Source organism: Pituophis catenifer, unplaced genomic scaffold (genome assembly GCF_029215685.1).
Source record: "Pituophis catenifer annectens isolate HBS135680 unplaced genomic scaffold, rPitCat1.0.hap2 SCAF_16, whole genome shotgun sequence".
NCBI lineage: Eukaryota > Metazoa > Chordata > Lepidosauria > Squamata > Colubridae > Pituophis > Pituophis catenifer.
In genome coordinates this window covers 17,892,677-17,913,504 of record NW_027256896.1, presented here as the reverse complement: position 1 = coordinate 17,913,504, position 20,828 = coordinate 17,892,677, and the positions used below count along the sequence as shown (strand labels likewise).

The 20,828-nt window shown below is 43.6% G+C and overlaps 1 protein-coding gene across 1 annotated transcript; it reads left to right on the top strand.

Moving 5' to 3' along the window:
- Window positions 1-5,454: 5,454 nt before the first annotated feature.
- Window positions 5,455-18,782, top strand: NATD1 (N-acetyltransferase domain containing 1). Its single transcript, XM_070955201.1, has 3 exons — window positions 5,455-5,554; window positions 12,138-12,256; window positions 18,473-18,782. The coding sequence occupies exons 1-3, from the start codon at window positions 5,455-5,457 to the stop codon at window positions 18,587-18,589; spliced, it is 336 nt and encodes a 111-aa protein (XP_070811302.1). The 3' UTR covers window positions 18,590-18,782.
- Window positions 18,783-20,828: the final 2,046 nt, after the last annotated feature.

Below are 20,828 nucleotides of genomic sequence, written 5' to 3'. Positions count from 1 at the left end.
CACCTTCCTTTCCAATCCTGCAGAACTGGTGGCCTGAAGAATCAATGAATTGCATAAGTAAACAGCAGGAAGATACTGGAAGCTTTATCTCGCTCCACCCACTTCCATTCCTGGCATTCTTTCTGATGAAGTTCCCGAAGAATGTAGAGAACACGCAGTGGGAGAGTGGCATCATGCTAATTTCTTCCTGGAATGGAAGAAGGATTGTTCCTTTAGGTTTCATAGTTCCCCACTTGGGATCCAGAAACACACAAACACACACACGATATAAATGAAGTCTTGAGAAGCAATGAGCAGTCTTCCAATATTTGAGGGGTTGCCACAGAGAAGACGGGGAGGGAATCAACCTGTTCTCCAAAGCACCTGAAGGCAGGACAAGAAGCAACGGAGGGAAACTAACCAAGGAGAGAAGCAACTTAGAAATAAGGAGGAATTTCTTATTTATTTATTTATTGGTTCGATTTATATGCCGCCCTTCTCCGGAGACTCAGGGTGGCTTACAATGCTTTTAAGCAATAGCCTTCATACTTTTGTATATACCTGCTTAGTAGGGCTTTCGCCCCCCCCCCCCCCCCAAAGCAGTGTTCTTTCTTATACAAAGTCAGCTTATTGCCCCCACAATCCGGGTCCTCATTTTACCTACCTCGGAAGGATGGAAGGCTGAGTCAACCTTGAGCCTGGTGAGATTTGAACTCGCAGTAATTGCAGGCAGCTGGCAGCTAAGTGCTACTTAACAGCACTTTAGTCCGCTGCGCCACCAAGGCTCCTTGGTGCACCAAGGCTTCTTGACAGTTAGAACAATTCATCTGTGGAATGACTTACCTCCAGAAGTTGTTAATGCTTCAACACTTGATGAACATATTTTTTTTCTTTTATGTACACTGAGAGCACATGCACCAAGACAAATTCCTTGTGTGTCCAATCAGACTTGGCCAATAAAGAATTCTAATTCTAATTCTAACATTGGGAGTTTTTGTCTGAAATGGTACAGGGTTTCCTGCCTTGAGCAGGGGGTTGGATGAGAAGACCTCCAAGGTCCCTTCCGACTCTGTCATTCTATATTCTATAACAGTGATGGAGAACGTTTTCGGCACTGAGTGTCGAAAAAGTCGTGTGGAAACTTGGCGTGCATGCATTTTTTTGATGATTGGATAGCTTTTGACATTACGAAAAAGGCTTGAAGTGTATGTTGTGAGATATAAAGCAAATAGCTGTGGTCTTATATTTTTTAATATATATTTTACCACACTGAAAAAAATTTGGAAGTCTCCACTTCTCTCTCCCTCCCTCCCCCCACCTCCCTCTCTCTTTCTCTCTCTCTGTGTCTCTCCAGTTTTCTCTTTCCTCTCCCAAGTCCAGCTCAAGAAGCCAAAATGGCATTTGACCTCATTTGCGGCTAGGTGGGCAGTGCAAATCTGTCCCCTGTGATTATTACAGTAGTCGTATAAGTCACAGAATCAATAAAACGCTAATTCAAGAGGTGACAAAAAATTTCAGCCAAGCTTCTGCCTTCCTAATTCTGATTTGCTTCTTAGAATCGGTTGCGGTGATGAGTCATATTTTCTAATCTTTGTGTTTCTTTCAGTTAATCTCTGGCAGGAACTCATACAATGGTACCAGGGCAGGCCGTATTTCCTGACAAAATGCTCAGAGCATTAAAAATCTGATCCTTCCAAGGAGCGGATACTATAATAATCTCCACAAACGTACATGTTTTCCTTCCTTTCCGTTGCCTGCCCCGGTTCTTCCCTCCCTTTGTTGTCAATTTTAGAATAACCCTAACCCTAACTTATTCTGTAAGCCGCCTTGAGTTACCATGGGAGAAATAGGCGGCTATATAAATTCAATAAATAAATAATAAATAAACCCCCACCCATTTCTGGCAGCACCTGACCAAGTTTGACTTGTCTTGAAACAAGCTAAGCAAGATTAGAGCTGGTTAATCCGCCCCAAAATTCCAAGCCTATAGCCTTTATATTTATATAGAATAGAATTCTTTATTGGCCAAGTGTGATTGGACACACAAGGAATTTGTCTTGGTGCATGTGCTTTCAGTGTACATTAAAGAAAAGATACATTCGTCAAGAATCCTAAGGTACAATACTTAATGATAGTCATAGGGAAACAGTCAATATAAATTGTAAGGATACCAGCAACAAGGTTACAGTCAGACAGTCAAAAGTGGAAGGAGATGGGTGATGGGAACAATGAGAAGATTAATAGTAGTGCAGATTTAGTAAATAGTTTGACGGTGTTGTGGGAATTATTTGTTTAGCAGAGTGATGGTGTTCGGGGAAAAAACTGTCCTTGTGTCTAGTTGTTCTGGTGTGCAGTGCTCTATAGCCTCGTTTTGAGGGTAGGAGTTGAAACAGTTTATGTCCAGGATGCGAGGGCTCTGTAGATATTTTCACAGCCCTCTTTTTGACTCGTGCAGTATACAGGTCCTCCATGGAAGGCAGGTTGGTAGCCATTGTTTTTTCTGCAGTTCTAATGATCCTCCGAAGTCTCTGTCTGTCTTGTTGGGTTGCAGAGCCAAACCAGACAGTTATGGAGGTGCAGATGACAGACTCCATAATTCATCTGTAGAACTGGATCAGCAGCTCCTTGGGCAGTTTGAGCTTCCTGAGTTGGCGAAGAAAGAACATTCTTTGTTGTGCTTTTTTGATGACGTTTTTGATGTTGGGTGTCCATTTTAGGTCTTGAGACATGGTGGATCAACTGAACATTTAAAAATGTGTCATAAATACCCTTGACTGGTGCTAATGGTTGATACCAGTTGCTGCCAGCGTCCTAGGTATCATCTCCTTCTCCTCCTCCTCCTCCTCCTCCTCCTCCTCCTCCTCCTCCTCCTCATTATTATTATTATTATTATTATTATTATTATTATTATTATTTCATTTTAGTAGTTGTTTGATACCAGAATAAGTCTGGGTGGCTTACCCTTCAAAACAGAAAACATAAAAAAAAAAAAAAACCAAAAAAAAAACAGTGTTTGGACAAATCATACCCTACAGACCAGTGTTTCTCATCCTGGCAAATTTAAGATGTTCGTCTTCAACTCCCAGAATTCCTTGTCAGCCCTTTGGACTTCAGTTCCCAGAATTCCCCTCAGAAATTCTTGGTGCCCTCTGAGCTTGGTGGTTTTCATGCAGACCTTTCATTACCAAACTAGGTAACATCATCAGTGCTGAAAGGGAGTCAGCTTTGTGGAGAGAAAGAGGAGGGAGGAGGGAGGAGGAGGAGGAAGAGGAGGAGGAGGAGGACTGTAGAGTCCTTGGTGCCCTGTGAGCTTGATGGTTTTGTTGCAGGACGTTTTATTACCAAACTAGGTAACACCATCCGTGCAATGCCTTTTAAACCATTTAAACATACAAAAAGAGGCATCGACATATCTATATCTATATCTATCTATCTGTCTATCTATCACCTACCTATCTATCTATCTATCTATCTATCTATCTATCTATCTATCTATCATCTATCTATCTATCATCTATCTATCTATTTATCTATCACCTACCTACCTATTTACCTATCTATCTCCTATCTGTCTGTCTATCTATCTATCTATCTATCTATCTATCTTTCTATCTATCATCTATCTATCTATCTATCTATCTATCTATCTATCTATCTCATCTGTCTATCTGTCTATCTATCTATCTATCACCTATCTATCTATCTACCTATCTATCTCCTATCTGTCTATCTATCTGTCTATCTATCTTTCTATCTATCATCTATCTATCTATCTATCATCTATCTATCTATCATCTATCTATCTATTTATCTATCACCTACCTACCTATCTACCTATCTATCTCCTATCTGTCTGTCTATCTATCTATCTATCTATCTATCTATCTATCTATCATCTATCTATCTATCTATCTATCTATCTCATCTGTCTATCTGTCTATCTATCTATCTATCACCTATCTATCTATCTACCTATCTATCTGTCTATCTATCTATCTATCTATCTTTCTATCTATCTATCATCTATCTATCTATCTATCTATCTATCTATCTATCTATCTATCTCATCTGTCTATCTGTCTATCTATCTATCTATCACCTATCTATCTATCTACCTATCTATCTCCTATCTGTCTATCTATCTATCTATCTATCTATCTATCTATCTATCTATCTATCTATCTTTCTATCTATCATCTATCTATCTATCTATCATCTATCTATCTATCATCTATCTATCTATTTATCTATCACCTACCTACCTATCTACCTATCTATCTCCTATCTGTCTATCTATCTATCTATCTATCTATCTATCTATCTATCTATCTATCTATCATCTATCTATCTATCTATCTATCTCATCTGTCTATCTGTCTATCTATCTATCTATCACCTACCTACCTATCTACCTATCTATCTCCTATCTGTCTGTCTATCTATCTATCTATCTATCTATCTATCTATCTTTCTATCTATCATCTATCTATCTATCTATCTATCTATCTATCTATCTATCTATCTCATCTGTCTATCTGTCTATCTGTCTATCTATCACCTACCTACCTATCTACCTATCTATCTCCTATCTGTCTATCTATCTATCTATCTATCTATCTATCTATCTATCTGTCTATCTATCACCTATCTATCTATCTATCTATCTATGTCCTATCTATCTCCTATCTATTTATCTATCACCTACCTCTCTCTCTCTCTCTCTCTCTCTCTCTCTCTCTCTCTCTCTCTCTCTCTCTCTCATCTATCTATCTATCTATCTATCTATCTATCTATCTATCTATCTATCTATCTATCTATCTATCTTTTAAAAAATGAAAACTAAAGATACCTAACTTTCCTTCCCCCCTACCTCGGAGCAAATACTCCCCACCTTTTCCAGCCCCAGCCGTCCCTCCCCACCGCCCCAACAAGCCCTCCGAGAAGCGAGCCCCCCCACCCCCGCCCCCCCAGGAAAAGCCAGAGCAGAGAAACGCGTCTCCTTTAAGAATGGAACGGAATGTATCAAAACAAAAGCGCCGGCCTCCCATTGGCCGCCCGCGGGCCACGTGAGCCCACAGCTGATTTCCTGCGCTTTTATCCCTTTGCCTTTGATCTCTTCGGCTGCTTCGGCTCCTGTCGCCCAGTGCGGGCTTCGCGGCCGGAGATTTCTTTTCTTTTCTTTTTTTTAATTATTATTTTTTTTCTTTCTTCTTTCTTTTTTTTGGTTCTTCCTACTCTTCCCATTTTTACGAAGTTTCCTGGCCGGAGAGCCGCGCCCGGATCGCTTCCCCGCAGCGGAGGATTCATATCGCTCCGTATTGGGGGTACGGGACCCCCCACCCCAATTCCCCGCTCTTGGTGGTCCTTCCCCGGGCTTCCCCTCCGAGCCCTTCCCCACCAGGCGCGGACAAAGGCGAAGCGGCCGGGGCCGAGAAAGGCACGGGGGGGGGGTGCAGGGGGGTAGGGAGGTCCTCCATGGCGCAGGCGGCTCCGCTCAACCTGCTGGAGCCCGGCGGCTTCCCCATCCAGGTGGAGCACGATCGGAAGCGGAGGCAGTTCACCGTCCGCTTGAACGGTAAGGAGCTCCGGCCGGGAGGAGAAAGAAGGCTGGAGTGGAGACCCCCCCCCTTTCTCCATTCCCGGGGTTCCCTTCCTCTCCCCCCCCCACCCTGGCTCTGCAATTGGGGAGGGGGTCGCCTTTTGTTCGCCACCTGCCAGGGCAAGAGCCCCCCCACCCATTCCCCGTTGCTGCTGATCCGGCAAACCCATCAGAGTTGGGTGGGGGGCGTTTTGCAAGCCCTTCCCCGATGGGGGTGGGATATGGGGGGGGGGGCTTGATTAAGCCAAGAAAGGGGGGAGAGGGCTCTCAGCAAGGCTGGGGGGTGGGTGGGCTGCAAAGGTTGCAAGCCCTTCCCCGGTGGGGGGTGGGATATGGGGGGGCTTGATTAAGCCAAGAAAGGGGGGAGGGGGCTCTCAGCAAGGCTGGGGGTGGGTGGGCTGCAAAGGTTGCAAGCCCTTCCCCGGTGGGGGTGGGATATGGGGGGGCTTGATTAAGCCAAGAAAGGGGGGAGGGGGCTCTCAGAAGGGCTGGGGGGTGGGTGGGCTGCAAAGGTGGCCGCTCAAGCTCCCAACCTTTCCTCCCTCTCCCCCCATCATCCCACCCAACGAAAACCCGGAGATTAAGCGGAAAGTGGGGAGGTGGGAGATGGGGCGAGAAGGCTTTGATTTCCAAAGCGGCCGTCGCTTTTGCAACCGGGCGCCCCCGTGCTCGCCCTGCTGGGTTTTAGGGAAAAGCTCCTCCTGGCTTCTTCTCCTCCTCCTCTTCCTCCTCCTCCTCCTTCGCTTTCTATTTTTAAACCCCCGGCTGAGATGATGGAGCTCTGGACACGGCCTTGGAGGCTTATTATCCTGGAATGCTCCGCTTTGAGACGACCTGAATTTCTTAGGGTTGGGGGGTGCGGGGACGGTTGTTGAATTTGAGGCTCTTGAGTTGGGTGACTGGAGAGAAAAGGCGGTTTCCTCCCGTTGAGTGGATTCAACCCAGATTGTGGGGGCAATAAACTGACTTTGTATAAAATATACAGAAGTATGAAGGCTATTGCTTAACGCATTGTAAGCCACCCTGAAGGGCGGCATATAAATCAATTTTTTTAAAAAAAACATGCAGTGAAGGGTTTTGACAGTTGTGGGAGGGGGTTTGATTGACTTTTGGGAGGCTTGGAAAACTGCCAATGCTGGCTTGGTTCAAGGTCGCTGAAGCCTCCCCCTTCTGCTAGCTAAACCATGGCTTGCTTGCCCTTGGCTCCGTTGCCCAGCTAGGATAGATAATCCGCAAAGGCTGGATTTGCAGAATTTTGAGTTAAAACCAACCCTCATCCCAGGATGAGTTAGCATAGTGGGTTGTCAAATGTGGAAAACTTTTCAGACCGGTGGACTTCAACTCCCAGAATTCCCCAGCCGGCATAGCTTTTAGCTGAAAGAAAACTTTTGGCGAGAGAAACAAACCCAACGAACTTGATTTATAGTTGAGGCAGATATAGCTGGTGGAGGAATTCTGGGAGCTGAAGTCCACCCCCTTCTGAAAAGTTTCCACATTTGAAAACGGTGGTTTGGCAAAAAAAAATATATCAATCTAGCCTGTGTGATTTGTGGCTTAGAGGTTTTGAGTAGATCAGCCTTTTATCTTTATTTAGTACTTTGTACCGGTAATTAAACCATGGTTTAATAGGGAAGTGCAAACTAGTTTCTGGTATAGTGTATGCACGTTACACATAGGAGTGAAAGAGTGAGGATCGTCTCTTTCAAACACTCTTCGTTTTTCTTGCCGTTCTTCGCTTTAAAAAAAAGTTGGCGGTTTTTGCTAAAGTTTCTGCTTGTTTGATTCAAACGGCAGGCTCCGTGAAAACGAATAAACAACTCAAAAAAATGAACACGGCCCGTAGGACAGAGATGGCTGCTTAAACGGCTGAAAATAGAAATACGCAGAATTGCTTTACTTTTCTCTTGGGCCTGGCATTGCTGAGAATGATCTACTGTCTTTTGGACAATGGGTGAAAGTAAACAGCGAATGATTTTTTTTTGCAGGCTGGAAGAGCGCTTAGAGAAGAGCCAAAGGAATCAAGCTTTCCTTAAATAGCACAAGGTTAAAATAGTTCCATAGTGACGGGATTGCGAAGGAAATCTGCCGGAGCTATAAATCAAGTTCATCGGGGGTTTGTTTCTTTCCAAAAGTTTTGTTTCAGCGGAAAAGATTTTTGTAAAGGCATCTTCGGTTCCCTTTTGTTGGAAAGAGAGTACGAATAGTGTCTTTTAGCCCGATTTATACAAGAACAGAGCATTTGAGAGGGAGGTGGGGAGAAATCAGAACATATGCTTGGATTTATTGGCTCGGATTTAGGAAAGTTATCCAGAGTTGGGGTGTCCGCCTGGCATGGTTAAAAGTCATGATTCAGGGAGACATGGCAGCAGTGTTCCAATATTTGAGGGGCTCCTACAAAGACGAGGGGGGTCACATTATTTTCCAAAGCACCCAAAGGCAAGATGAGGAAAAAAATGGATGGAAACAAACCAAGGAGAGAAGCAACCTAGAACTAAGGAGTAATTTCCTAATGATGAAGAGTCCTTCAAAAGTTGTGGCTCCATCACTGGAGGCTTTCAAAAAGAGAGACCAGACAACTGTTTATCTGAAGTGGTATAGGGTCTCCTGCTCGAGCAGGGGAAGACCTCCAAGGTCCCTTCTGACTCTTGTGTTCTAAGTCAGGATGTATGTGATGGTCTGATAGAATTATAGGCTGAGATTTAATCAAACCAACTTGACTTTATGGGGCTATATATGGTTGTGAAAGTTGGACCATAAGGAAGGCCGAGCGTCAAAGAACTGAGGCCTTTGAACTCTGGTGCTGGAGAAGACTCCTGCGAATCCCTTGGACTGCAAGGCGATCCAACCGGTCAGTCCTAGAGGAGATCAACCCTGACTGCTCTTTAGAAGGCCAGATCCTGAAGAGGAAACTCAAATCCTTTGGCCACCTAATGAGAAGGAAGGACTCCCTGGAGAAGAGCCTAATGCTGGGAACGATTGAGGGCAAAAGAAGAAGGGGACGGCAGAGAACGAGGCAGCTGGATGGAGTCACTGAAGCAGTCGGCGTGAGCTTCAATGGACTCCAGAGGATGGTAGAGACAGGAAGGCCTGGAGGAATGTTGTCCATGGGGTCGCGATGGGTTGGACATGACTTTGCAACTAACAACGATGACGCTGTGGCTACTGCTGGATTTGATTCCGGTTTTCCCACTGAAAATCTGGAGTGCCACATGGTAACTGGGGAAGCATTGCTGATTCTAAAGTAGGCTGCGCAAAGATTTGTAGGATCTGAGATTTATCTGAGAAAGTGGGGCAGCGTTTGTCCTTTCTCCGAGGAGTCATTGCATAGACTAATGCTCCTCAACCTTGGTGACTTGAAGCTGTGTGGGCTTCAACTCCCAGCATTCCCCAGTTGCTCATGTTTGGCTGGGGGAATTCTGGGTGTTGAAGTCCCCACAGTTTCAAGTTGTTGAGGACAAGAAGCATTAAAACAGAAGAGTGGAAAGCTCATATTTTACAACCTCACGTCGACCTCCCCAACTCCTGCAAATAAAAATCAGTGGTGCAGCTTCAAGGTGTCACACCATGCACACTTAATTTTTTTTTATTATTATTTGATTTATATGCCGCCCTTCTCCGGAGACTCAGGGCGGCTTACAATGTGTTAAGCAATAGCCTTCATCCTTTTGTATATTTTATACAAAGTCATCTTATTGCCCCCACAATCTGGGTCCTCATTTTACCTACCTCGAAAGGATGGAAGGCTGAGTCAACCTTGAGCCTGGTGAGATTTGAACTTGCAGTAATTGCAGGCAGCTGATGTTAATAACAGTGCTTTAGTCTGCTGTGCTACCAGGGGTCTATCATGGTTAAAGGCATCCTACTTGCTCAGCCCAGCATCTTGGATGCACATGTTATACTCAGCCATAATGCAACAGGACTTGAGGTCAAAGGATACCCCGGGAATTGAAATCCACACAGCTTAAAGTTTCTAAACTTCAGAAAGGCTATTTCACACAAATTGTGATTTACTAAATAAACTGTGTACCCTATTAGGTTCATGGTACGTGTTGAGCCATAATTAGAATAGAATAGAATAGAATAGAATAGAATAGAATAGAATAGAATAGAATAGAATAGAATAGAATAGAATAGAAGAATAGAATAGAATAGAATAGAATAACAGAGTTGGAAGGGACCTTGGAGGTCTTCTAGTCCAACCCCCTGCTTAGGCAGGAAACCCTACACCACTTCAGACAAATGGTTATCCAACATCTTAAAAACTTCCAGAGTTGGAGCATTCACAACTTCTGGAGGCAAGTAGTTCCACCGATTAATTGTTCCAACTGTCAGGAAATTTCTCCTTAGTTGTAAGTTGCTTCTCTCCTTGATTAGTTTCCACCCATTGCTTCTTGTCCTGCCCTCAGGTGCTTTGGAGAATAGCTTGACTCCCTCTTCTTTGGGGCAGCCCCTGAGATATTGGAAGGCTGCTATCATGTCCCCCCAGTCCTTCTTTTCATTAAACTAGACATACCCAGTTCCTGCAACCGTTCTTCATACGTTTAAGCCTCCAGTCCCCTAATCATCTTTATTGCTGTTCTCTGCACTCTTTCTAGAGTCTCAACAATTAAGCAACTTATGTTTTGACTTAGAATTATTTGATAAGCTTGAAGATGTGGGTGAACGTGGCAGAACAATTTGCCCCAAATAAACATTTTTACCTAGGGTGGCCTAGCCAAAGGTTACTCACCCTGCCTTGCAAAATGAATATTTCTATAGGTTTCCCTTAATAGGAATTGTTTATGTAACATGTAAAAGGGTGCGATAAACCACCGGAATTCGTTGTCTTGCTTCCAGTGTGGCTCCAAGGACAAATCTGAAAGTTGTCGCTTGTTTTTAAGATGGACAACTGCACGAACAAAACCCAAACTGGAAAACAAAGTTGAAATTTCCCTCAGGGTTAAAACAAACCAGCTTCAGATCGTGGCTCCTGAAGGTGGCTTCTTTTCAGTTAGCCAAATCTGGTTTGACTCAGATTGGCCCAAATCACAATTAGATCTGTTTGCTTTCGACTGGGCATGTTGTGTCAAAGAGATTATACTTTATTTAACAAAGCAGAGATAAACATCTGCCTTACGTTCAGCGCAAGGAATCCAGCAGCACAAAATGTTCAACTGTAATTTATTTTAACCGTGTCGCCTTTTTCGCAGTTTCAGAAGCCTCCATGACTTTCGTTTAAATTTAAGGAAAGAAAAATCCTGATTGTAATATTTTCACAGCAATGGAACCATTTAGCGTTGGAATTTCAGATAGTCCTTGATTTATAACAATTCATTGACAAATTCAAAGTCCTCAAACTTACAACAATTCACTGACAAGTTCGGGCACTGAAAAGAGTCACTTATGACCAGTTTTCCACTCTTATGACCGTTGCAGCCTCCCCATAGCCATGGGATCAAATTTCAGACCCTTGGCAACTGACTCATTTTATGACGGTCTTGTGATCCTCGTTTTGCGACCTTCTGGCAAGCAAAATCAGTGGGAAGCCAGATTCACTTCACAATTGTGTGAGTAATTCAACAACTGCAGTGATTCACTTAACAACTGTGGAAAGAAAGGTCGTAACACAGGGAAAAATTCACTTAATACGAAGGATCCCTGACCTCCGCGCCTTCCGCCGTGCTCTGAAGAACCTATTATTTCAGGAAGCCGGTCTGATGGGATAAATGATTTTAAATTGGATTTTAAAATGGTTTAATATGGTTTTAATTGGAAGTTTTAATTTTGGCCGAAGATTGAATTGTTTTAATATGTTTTTTTTTTAAATTTTGTCTTGTATGTTGTTTTATCATGGCTGTTCACCGCCCTGAGTCCTTCGGGAGAAGGACGGTATACAAATATAATAAAAACTAAACTAAACTAAACTTAAGGATTACCTCACTTAGCAACAGAAATTTTGGGCTCAATTGTGGTCGTAAGTCGAGGACTACCTGTACTGTAGGGTTCTTCACCTAGGAGGTTTTTAAGAAGATGCTGGACAGCGTCTTACCATGGATATTTTCGTTGCAAAACCACCATTCTCTGATTTTAGATGTCTGCAAATAAATACATAGATGACCAGCCTCCATCATAGTATCTGTTTCTTCTCCTCTTCATCCCGTCCCCCTTGTACCAATTTTTGAGTCAACACCAACTTTTCTTGACATGGGTTTCCAAACATCCCTTCTTGCGGCGAGATGTTCTCTTTTCAGGAATTTTAGCCTGTCAAGTTTCTGAAATATTTTTTGGGGGCGGGAAAGTAGGATAGGAGGCACTTGAGACTAGAGTCCAACTTATTTTTAATTTCTCCAGAATTGGGTACAGACGTTGGATAGATTTTTAAAACCGACCGGAGGGGAAAGCCACTAAATGAATGGTCGTATGTCGAGGATGGCCCGTAATGTGTAAATACAGTTAGCTATGGATGATGGAGTTGCAGTTACAAATGTGAGATGAGGAAGGTTGTGTGCTACTAATGTTTTGTACTGTATTTTAAATTTTCCGGGTGTGTTTTGTCTCGTGTGTCTCTTTCCATTTGCAGGCTGCCATGATAAAGCCGTCCTGTTGTATGAATATGTAGGGAAGAGAGTGGTGGATCTTCAACATACGGAAGTCCCAGATACCTACCGGGGCAGAGGAATCGCAAAACATCTGGCCAAGGTATGGATCATTAGGATTGCCCTTCCTGAAAGAGATACATGGAGTCTTTGGGGGCCTTTCTGCTTTCCCATTTAACTAATTCTAAGTTGTCTTGTTCTGAATACACCTACAAAGATTTACATCAGGGTGGATTTGATTTAAATCGAGTTGATTTAAATCACAATTTAAATCATGATTTAAATCACTAGTCAAAAGGCTTGATTTAAACCAACTCGATTTAAATCATAATTTTCAAAGAGCAACTGTCATCTCTGCTACTCCTTTGACCCACTGTTGACTCACCGATAGTCCCAGTGTTGCAAAATATACAGCCTCCTGCTACGTAACTAAGCTCCATTTCATGCTGAATAAACTAAATTATTTATGTATCTTAAATAGAAAACTATCTTATGATAGATTTTTACCCCAAAAGTTTTTTATTAAAATAAATTCGATAAAAATCAAAAAAATCTGATTTAAATTAAAAAAATCCAATTTAAATTTAAAAAAATCTGATTTTTTTGATTTTTTTAAAAAAATCATTGATTTTTATCCACCCTGATTTACATACAGAGAATGTAAAGGTTTTGTAGGAGAAGGAGTAGTTTAGTTTAGTTTAGTTTAGTTTAGTTTACTTTACTTTACTTTACTTTACTTTACTTTACTTTACTTTACTTTACTTTACTTTACTTTACTTTACTTTACTTTACTTTACTTTACTTTACTTTACTTTACTTTACTTTACTTTACTTTATTGTCCTTGCACATGGTACAACGAAATTAAATGCCGTCTTCATTGTACATTATAACTATAAAAATAAAAACACAAACCTACATCTTTTACATTCTATATAATTGAAATTGAAAACAATATTGCACAATACCGTAGAATTCGATATGGTTATTGCCCTGGGGTAGAAGCTGTTTTTCAGCCTATTTGTCCTTGTTTTTATTACCCTGTACCGTCTGCCAGATGGTAATAGTTCGAAAAAAGAGTGCCCAGGATGAGATGGATCTTTAAGATTGTTTTGAACTTTCTTAAAGGCAGCGGGAGCTATAGCTGAACCTGAGGGGGTGGAGTCAAAAGAGGAATCGGACTAGAATCTCTACGTAGTCACAAGCGGACTAAGTCCAACCTCCCTTGAATTCCGTGGCTCCTGATTGGTTCATTAGTTGAATCATTTGCATAGACATCATAGAATATCAATAAATCAATATAATTGGACCTTCACGCCTGAAACGTTTGCATTAAGCCCTGGATTGTTCCATACAGTAGCAATTACTTAAACAAGAGCCAACGATTAGTATAATAATCATCATTCAATCATTGTTTACTATTTAAAAGTAATTATTTAGCATGCCTCCCAATTAACAGATAAGGAATAGATGCCTTGTTTAATAATACAGCGGTACCTTGGTACTCGGCTACTTTGAAACTCATCGAACCTGGCACATGGAACGTAGTTTTGCAAAATGTTAAAATCTAGCTTTAACCTTTCTCAACCTTGGCAAATTTAAGAAATATGAAGTTCAACTCCCAGAATTCCTCAGCCGGTCAGTGATGGCTGGAGAATTCTGGGAAGTGAAGTACACCACACACCTCAAAGTTGCCAAGATTGAGAGACACCGATCTAGCTAATATTTTGCCAGTTTTTAGAGTACCACTAGTTTTTTTTTTTTCTATTTGTACTTTGGTGGATTAACTCTTATTATATCTTTGACAGGGGTGGGTGGGGAAATAAAATATTATTGTATATATTTTTGGCATTTTTCTTTTGTAGATCCGGAGTATTAAATTGCTAGAAAAGTGCGTTGGCAGTCAGAAAAGAGATTAAACTTGGCATTTGTTAAACATGTCCCTTTCAAAGACATTTCCCCCAAATGGAAGGTGTTTTTTTTTTAATTATTAAATCCATTTTATTGTCACCAACTGAAGGAAAATTCACCCGGTAAGATTGGTGACCCAAGGTTCACTGTCTCAGCCAAGCTTGTTGGCTGGCTGAAATCCACAGATAGAATAGAATGTTCTCTTGGCGTATTGAAACCACCACAATGCAAATCTGATTTTTCCAGCTCTACCCGTCTTTCCTTTAAAGCGATGGTTTTAAAAAAATATAAATCGTAAATCCTATTGAAAGCGATTTGGGCCGGGCACCTCAGATTCTCCAGGCCGGTGAGAAAAACTGGAAGTGAAAATCCCCACATATCTGGAGCAAGCTGGACCAGGGGGCGCTGAATTTGTGGGGAAATCCCACTTCCCTCTGAAAAAGAAAATAATAATAATAATTCTTGGTTTAATTTCCATGTACGCGCATGGATTTTACAGCTGCTGTTGGGCAGCATTTCAGCCGGTCCCATCAAAATTGCCTCGCTGGCCTTTCGCTGACGATTTCTTTTTATTATCCTCTGGCTTTTGTTCGTTAAATTAGCTAATGAGCATGGAGAAACCGGCACAGAGCTGATTACAAGCTGGGGACTCCAAAGGGACAGATTGAACTTGTTTCACAATCTGCAGTTTATGGATAAGCAGCTTTGGCTTGCAAATTCTCATCCTTAAGAGGCCCATTATGGTTTTGCTAGAATCTTGATTCTTCTCTGCGTCCTGGTTTTCTTTATCTCTTCTGGGCTGCTCGGTTCGTCTTCCCGAGGACAATCGTACGGTTTCCTTGGTCTACCTAAAAAGCAGATTTATCCTGCCAGGAGGGAATTCTCCCCCAGGTGAAAAAGAAAGCAAAGGAGAGAAAAAAATCCACTTTTATGTCTCTTCCTGCTGATGCTGCAGTTAGTTTTTAGAAGGCTGAATTGGGGGCTTCATTTTTTGTATTGTTGTTTAAAGATTCCTAAGCAGTTGTCTCCGACCTCCCATGTTCCTTGCTAAACATATACAGATACTCCTCGACTTACAACCACTGTCGAGGCCAAAATTTAGGTTGCTAAGTGAAACATTTGTTAAGTGAAACATTTGTTACGTGAAAGATTTGTTAAGTGAAAGATTGGTTAGGTGGAACATTGGTTAAGTGAGGTTGCCTCATTTTACGATTTTTCTTGCCACGGTTATTAAGTGAATCGTTGCAGTTGCTCAGTTAGTAACCTGGTTGTTAAGTGAATCTGGCTTTCCCCCATGACTTTGCTTGTCAGACGGTCGCAAAAGGGGAATCACGTGACCCCGGGACGCTGCAACCGTCATAAATATGAGGTCAGTCGCCAAGGGTCTGAATTTTGATAGAAGCGATCGTGAGGATGCTGCAACGGTCGTGTGGAAAAAACGGTCATAAGTCCCTTTTGTCAGTGTCATTGTAACTTTGAACGGTCACTAAATGAACTGCTGAGGATTACCTGTATGGGTCAGGAGTCCTCTGGTGCCAAGGCTCCATCTTTGATTCTAGATAGTAGGTGGCACTACCCTGTTTCCCAAAAAATAAGACCCGACTAGAAAATAAGCCCTAGCATGATTTTTCAGGATGCTTGTAATATAAGCCCTACTCCAAAAATAAGCCCCAGTTAACATCTTCAGCCAGACGGACACAATTAGCACCGTATTTTCCCCAAAAATAAGACATAAAACCAGAAAATAAGCCCTAATGCATCTTTTGGAGCAAAAAATAATATAAGACCCCGGTCTTATTTTTGGGGAAACACGGTAGAACTGGAAGAGGAAGTATGCCGAGGTCCTCTTGAACTTGTAGTTCCTCTAAAACAGAGGTGTCAAACAGGGGACGGATTCGGCTCGCGGGGTGCTTAGATGTGGCCCGCGGGGCCGCCCTGGAAACAGATCTGGTCCGCGGTGCCTCTGCCAGTGAAAATTGAGCTTGCGAGGGCTGCATGCAGCTCCCTGAGCTCCGTTTTTGCTGGCAGAGGACTGTTTTTTTTTTTTTTTTTTAATTTGATTTATATGCCGCCCTTCTCCGAAGACTCAGGGCGGCTTACAATGTGCTCAGCAATAGCCTTTTGTATATTTATACAAAGTCAGCTTATTGCCCCCACAAACTGGGTCCTCATTTCACCTACCTTAGAAAGGATGGAAGGCTGAGTCAACCTTGAGCTTTGGCGAGATTCGAACCCTGCAGTAATTGCAGGCAGCTGGTCTTAATAACCAGCTTTTAATAACAGGGTGCCTTAAACCCCTGTACTACCAAGGCTCTTCATAGCCAAAAATGGAGCTCGAGAGCCCGTTTTCACTGGCAGAGTTCTCAGGCCACCACGGGCGCCCCCGACATGAGTGACATCGAGCTGGCCACTCCAGGGGTGGGTTTTACTTGCCTTTACTACCGGTTCGCAACGGGATCGCTTCTGATGACATCAGGGTCAGTGGGCGGAGCCTCCCGCCAGTGTTACTACCGGTTCTATAGAACCGGTCCGAACCAGGGGCAACCCACCACTGGGCCACGCCCATTGTGGCCATGGCCCCTTGAGGTCAAACCCAACCCTGATGCGGCCCTCAACGAAATCGAGTTTGACACCCCTGCTCTAAAAGCTTGGATGGAAGCCATGACCTGGGAAGACTTTTGATTAGGGTTGGCTAATGCTTGTTGTGGCCAAGAAGAAGATTGGGCAATAGTGAGTCATGCCTTTCTCCAACATGTTTGGATTATTTATGATGATTCAGAAGCTGGAGTTGGGGCAGAAGGAGTCCACACCTATGCTTCCTGGCTAGCAGAAGCCAAAATTGCTAGAGATTATTGGGCCTCCTGGGTCTAAGCCAAGATTCTTCTCCATTATGGCTCTGCTCCTTGATACCTACCCGAGCATCTCCTCCTTCAGTTCTGCTGATGCCCCTCCTCCATTTGGCAGAAGGCATCCAAGGATCATAAGAAACCTCCAAGCCGGCTTCCAACAAGCAAAGTGACAGAATAAAAGAGTTGGAAGGGACCTTGGAGGTCTTCTAGTCCAACCCCCCTACTCAAGCAGGAAACTCTACCATTTTAGATAAATGGTTGTCCAATCTCTTCTTATAAGAATGACATACGAAGAACGGTTGCAGGATATGTCTAGTCTAGTGAAGTGAAGGACCAAGAGTGACATGATAGCAGTCTTCCAATATTTGAGGGGCTGCCACAAAGAAGAGGGGGTCAAGCTATTCTTCAAAGCCCCTGAAGGCAGGACAAGGTGCGCTTCAAGGTTTTGGTTACCACCTTTAGAGCTCTCCATGGCTTAGAACCTGGTTACTTACGGGACCGCCTACTACCACAAACAGCCTCCCACCGGCCGGTACGCTCTCATAGAGAGGGGCTCCTCTGGGTGCCGTCAGCCAAACAATGTTGACTGGCGGCCCCCAGGGGAGGGCCTTCTCTGTGGGGGCACCCACTATCTGGAACGAGCTCCCCCCGGAGATACGGAGGATCCCGGATCTGCGCACTTTCCGCCGTGCTCTTAAGACCCTCCTATTCCAGCAAGCCGGCCTGGCCTAATTTTCTCCCCTGTTTTAAAACTCTTTTAAATCGAAATTTTAATCTGTTTTAAATTATTGGGATTTTTAATTGTCTCAGGCTAAATTATTTAATCTGGTTTTAATTATGTTTCTAACTTTTGTACCTATGTATTTTATTTTGTGCCTGTTCACCGCCCTGAGTCCTTTGGGAGTAGGGTGGTATATAAATTTAATAAAAACAAAAACAAAAGAGAAACAAACAAGGAACAATGAATGGAAACTAATCAAGGAGAGAAGCAACTTAGAGCCTAGGAGAAATTTCCTGGCAGTGAGAACAATTAACCAGTGGAACAACTTGCCTGCAGAAGTTGTGAATGCTCCATCACTGGAGGCTTTTAAGAAGAGGTTGGATAACCATTTGTCTGAAATGGTGTAGAGTTTCCTGCCTAAGCAGGGGGTTGGACTAGAAGACCTCATAGGCCCCTTTCAACACTTGTTATTCTGTTATTCTTAAAAACCTCCCATGTTGGAGCAACCACAACTTATTTATTTATTTATTCAATTTATATCCCGCCCTTCTCCAAGTGGACTCAGGGCGGTGCACAGCCAGAACTAAAACTTCTGGAGGGCAGGTCATTCCACTGAGTCAATGTGGGGGAGCTGGAGTCGCTTAATGAGGATGTGATTCGCTTAACAACCGTGGCAAAAGGGGTCGTAAAATCAGCCACGCTTCATTTAATCATCTCCTTGCTCGGGCGACAGAACTTCTAATGCCGACGGTGGTTGTAAATTATGGAATTTACCTCTATTTCAGACGCTAACTCTGTTTCTGGGGGGTGGGGTGGGGTCTTTCTCGTCTTTGTTTTCAGGCCGCCTTGGACTTTGTGGTGGAGGAAGATTTGAAAGCCCACCTCACGTGTTGGTACATCCAGAAATACGTCAAGGAGAACCCACTGCCGCAATATGTGGAACGTTTACAGTCTTAACACAGAACCTTGCTTGAAGATGGCAGCGACTCTAGTGACTCGCCCCGGCCTCCAAGCTGTCACGGGGGACCCCCCTCACCTGCCTCTGTACATGCTCAGAGGTTCGTACGTTTGAAAAAGCCCAAGACGGCGTGATTTTGCAACCATACTTCTAAGCCGTTCGGCTGACCGGAGAATTTTACAGTTTGCATTTGCCGTTTTTATTTTTGCATTTTGGCGAGGGGGGGGGGAGGGCGGGGGGCAGGGAAACCCTCGGGGGGCAAAATTCAACCTCCTGCCAGTTGGATGGACTCGTGGCCGTAAGTAGAAGGCGTGGGGTGGGTCTGGTTTTCAACGAGCAAGTTCCCTTGGCCACTTTTCTTCCTGGAGCAGCACGGAAAATACAAGAAGCCGAGCTACTCTGGGCCTCCGAGGGCATCTTTGAACCCCTTTGGCTAGGATGATCGTACGGCCGTGCGCAGGCTAAACTTGGAGCCTTTAACAAGAGGTTAAATAAATGTTTGTGCTTCTGCCATGCGATCTCACCACCCTCGGTGCCCCTACCGAAGCGTGGACTGAAATGAAGAAAGGACTTTTAACCTGGGACACTTGCTCGACTGAGCTCGCAACATCATGGCAACGTGTTGGGTGTTTTGGGGTGATGGTGTGTGAAGGAGAGGGTTAGATGGATTCTAGGGACATTTTGAGGGATGGGCTGGCGTGGGCTATTTATCCCATTTTGGTGGGACCTTCCTCCCTTTTCAATCTCGGGTGGGGACTGTTTCCCATTCTACACAAGAAGAAGACGTCGCCAAAAAGCGAGGGGCTAAAAAGGATGGACACAAGAAAGGGAAGAGTGTTCGAAGAGTGCTGAAGAAATGATGGCCACCTCCAACCAGAAGAGTCTTTCTACTCCAGCCAGTTTTTTAAAAAAAACAACAACAACAACAAAAAAAAACCAGATCCATAATGCAGATAGAGTAAGTGAGGTGGAATCCTATAAACTGAATAGCCAGGGATTTGGCGGGGCTGAAACAAGAGATGCAGTTAGAAGGTCGTCTTTGAGATGAGTTGGCGCACACCGATTCAAGAAAAGAGGGAGTGAAAAGAAAAAAGGGGTCTACTCCGGGGAGGAAATGGTTAGCTTTCTAGCTTTGATCAAACGTTTTCATTTCTTCGGCCCTTCACTTCTGGCGAGGACGGCTGGGGATCGTGGGAAGAGTGGGTCATCGGAAAGAGAGAGAGAGAGAGGGCCCCTGATAGGATAGGAACGTTCAACCTTGGCAAGTTGAGCTGTGGGAATTCTGGAAGTCCACCAAACTTTGGGTTCTCCAACTTTTGAGACGGGTGGGCTTCGACTCCCAGAATTCCCACAGGTCTTACAGTTTGCCAAAGTTGGATGCTCCTGTTTAAACATGACCTATCCAAGAGTGCGACGATTGTCAAAGTTCCCTCTTTAGATTGCAATGACTTGCAAGATAATACAATAAGGTTTTGCAGGAAGCTCTAATCACCTTCTGTTTCCTGCTCTCTTCCTCCCCGCTCCCTCCTGAATGGGGGGGAGTTATTTAGTTCTATTGTCCCTAGCCAAGCATCTCCCAAATATCTAGAACTACAGTTTCCATCACCCTGGGCCAGTACAGAAGTTGCCCGTTCTGGGGAAACTTGGTTTAATAGGAGGGTGGTACACGGAAGGATTTGCTTGGGTTAATTTTGCCACAGAATTTGAATTCCTTTGGGGATCTAAGTGTCCCTATCCCTTTTTATTTTTCCCCTGCCCAGTTCAGTTCCTTAGGTGTGTCTTTGGGAATTTCAGCAGAAATAAATGGAGAAGATGAGATAAGATCATTACCTAAACAGAGGACTCCAACCTTGGCAACTTTAAGCCTGGCAGACTTTAACTCCCAGAATTCCCCAGCCAGCAAAGCTGGCTGGGGAATTCTGGGAATTAAAGTCCGCCAGGCTTAAAGTTGCCAACGTTGGAGACCCCTGCCCTAAAGGGTGAAATTTGGAGCACAAATCATATTGTGTGGTTTGATTCGTGGATAGCTCTATAGCAAACATTTCTCAAACTTGGAAACTTTAAGATGGGTGAACTTTCAACTCCCAGAATTCCTGGCTGGGGATTTCTGGGAGTTGAAGTCCACCCGTCTTAAAGTGGCCACGTTTTGAGAAACGCCGTTCTAAAAACATCAGTGAGAGTCCAGCTGAAGAGGTTTTGTGGGAGGACTGGTATTTTTATGCACATACATACATACAC

What these genes read in the sequence shown, in the direction of transcription:
- NATD1 (XM_070955201.1), top strand. Translation starts at nt 5,455, where the DNA reads ATGGCGCAGGCGGCTCCGCTCAACCTGCTGGAGCCCGGCGGCTTCCCC. An exon ending in GTTCACCGTCCGCTTGAACG is followed by an intron (nt 5,555 to 12,137) that starts GTAAGGAGCTCC and finishes TTCCATTTGCAG; the next exon opens with GCTGCCATGATAAAGCCGTC. An exon ending in TCGCAAAACATCTGGCCAAG is followed by an intron (nt 12,257 to 18,472) that starts GTATGGATCATT and finishes CTTTGTTTTCAG; the next exon opens with GCCGCCTTGGACTTTGTGGT.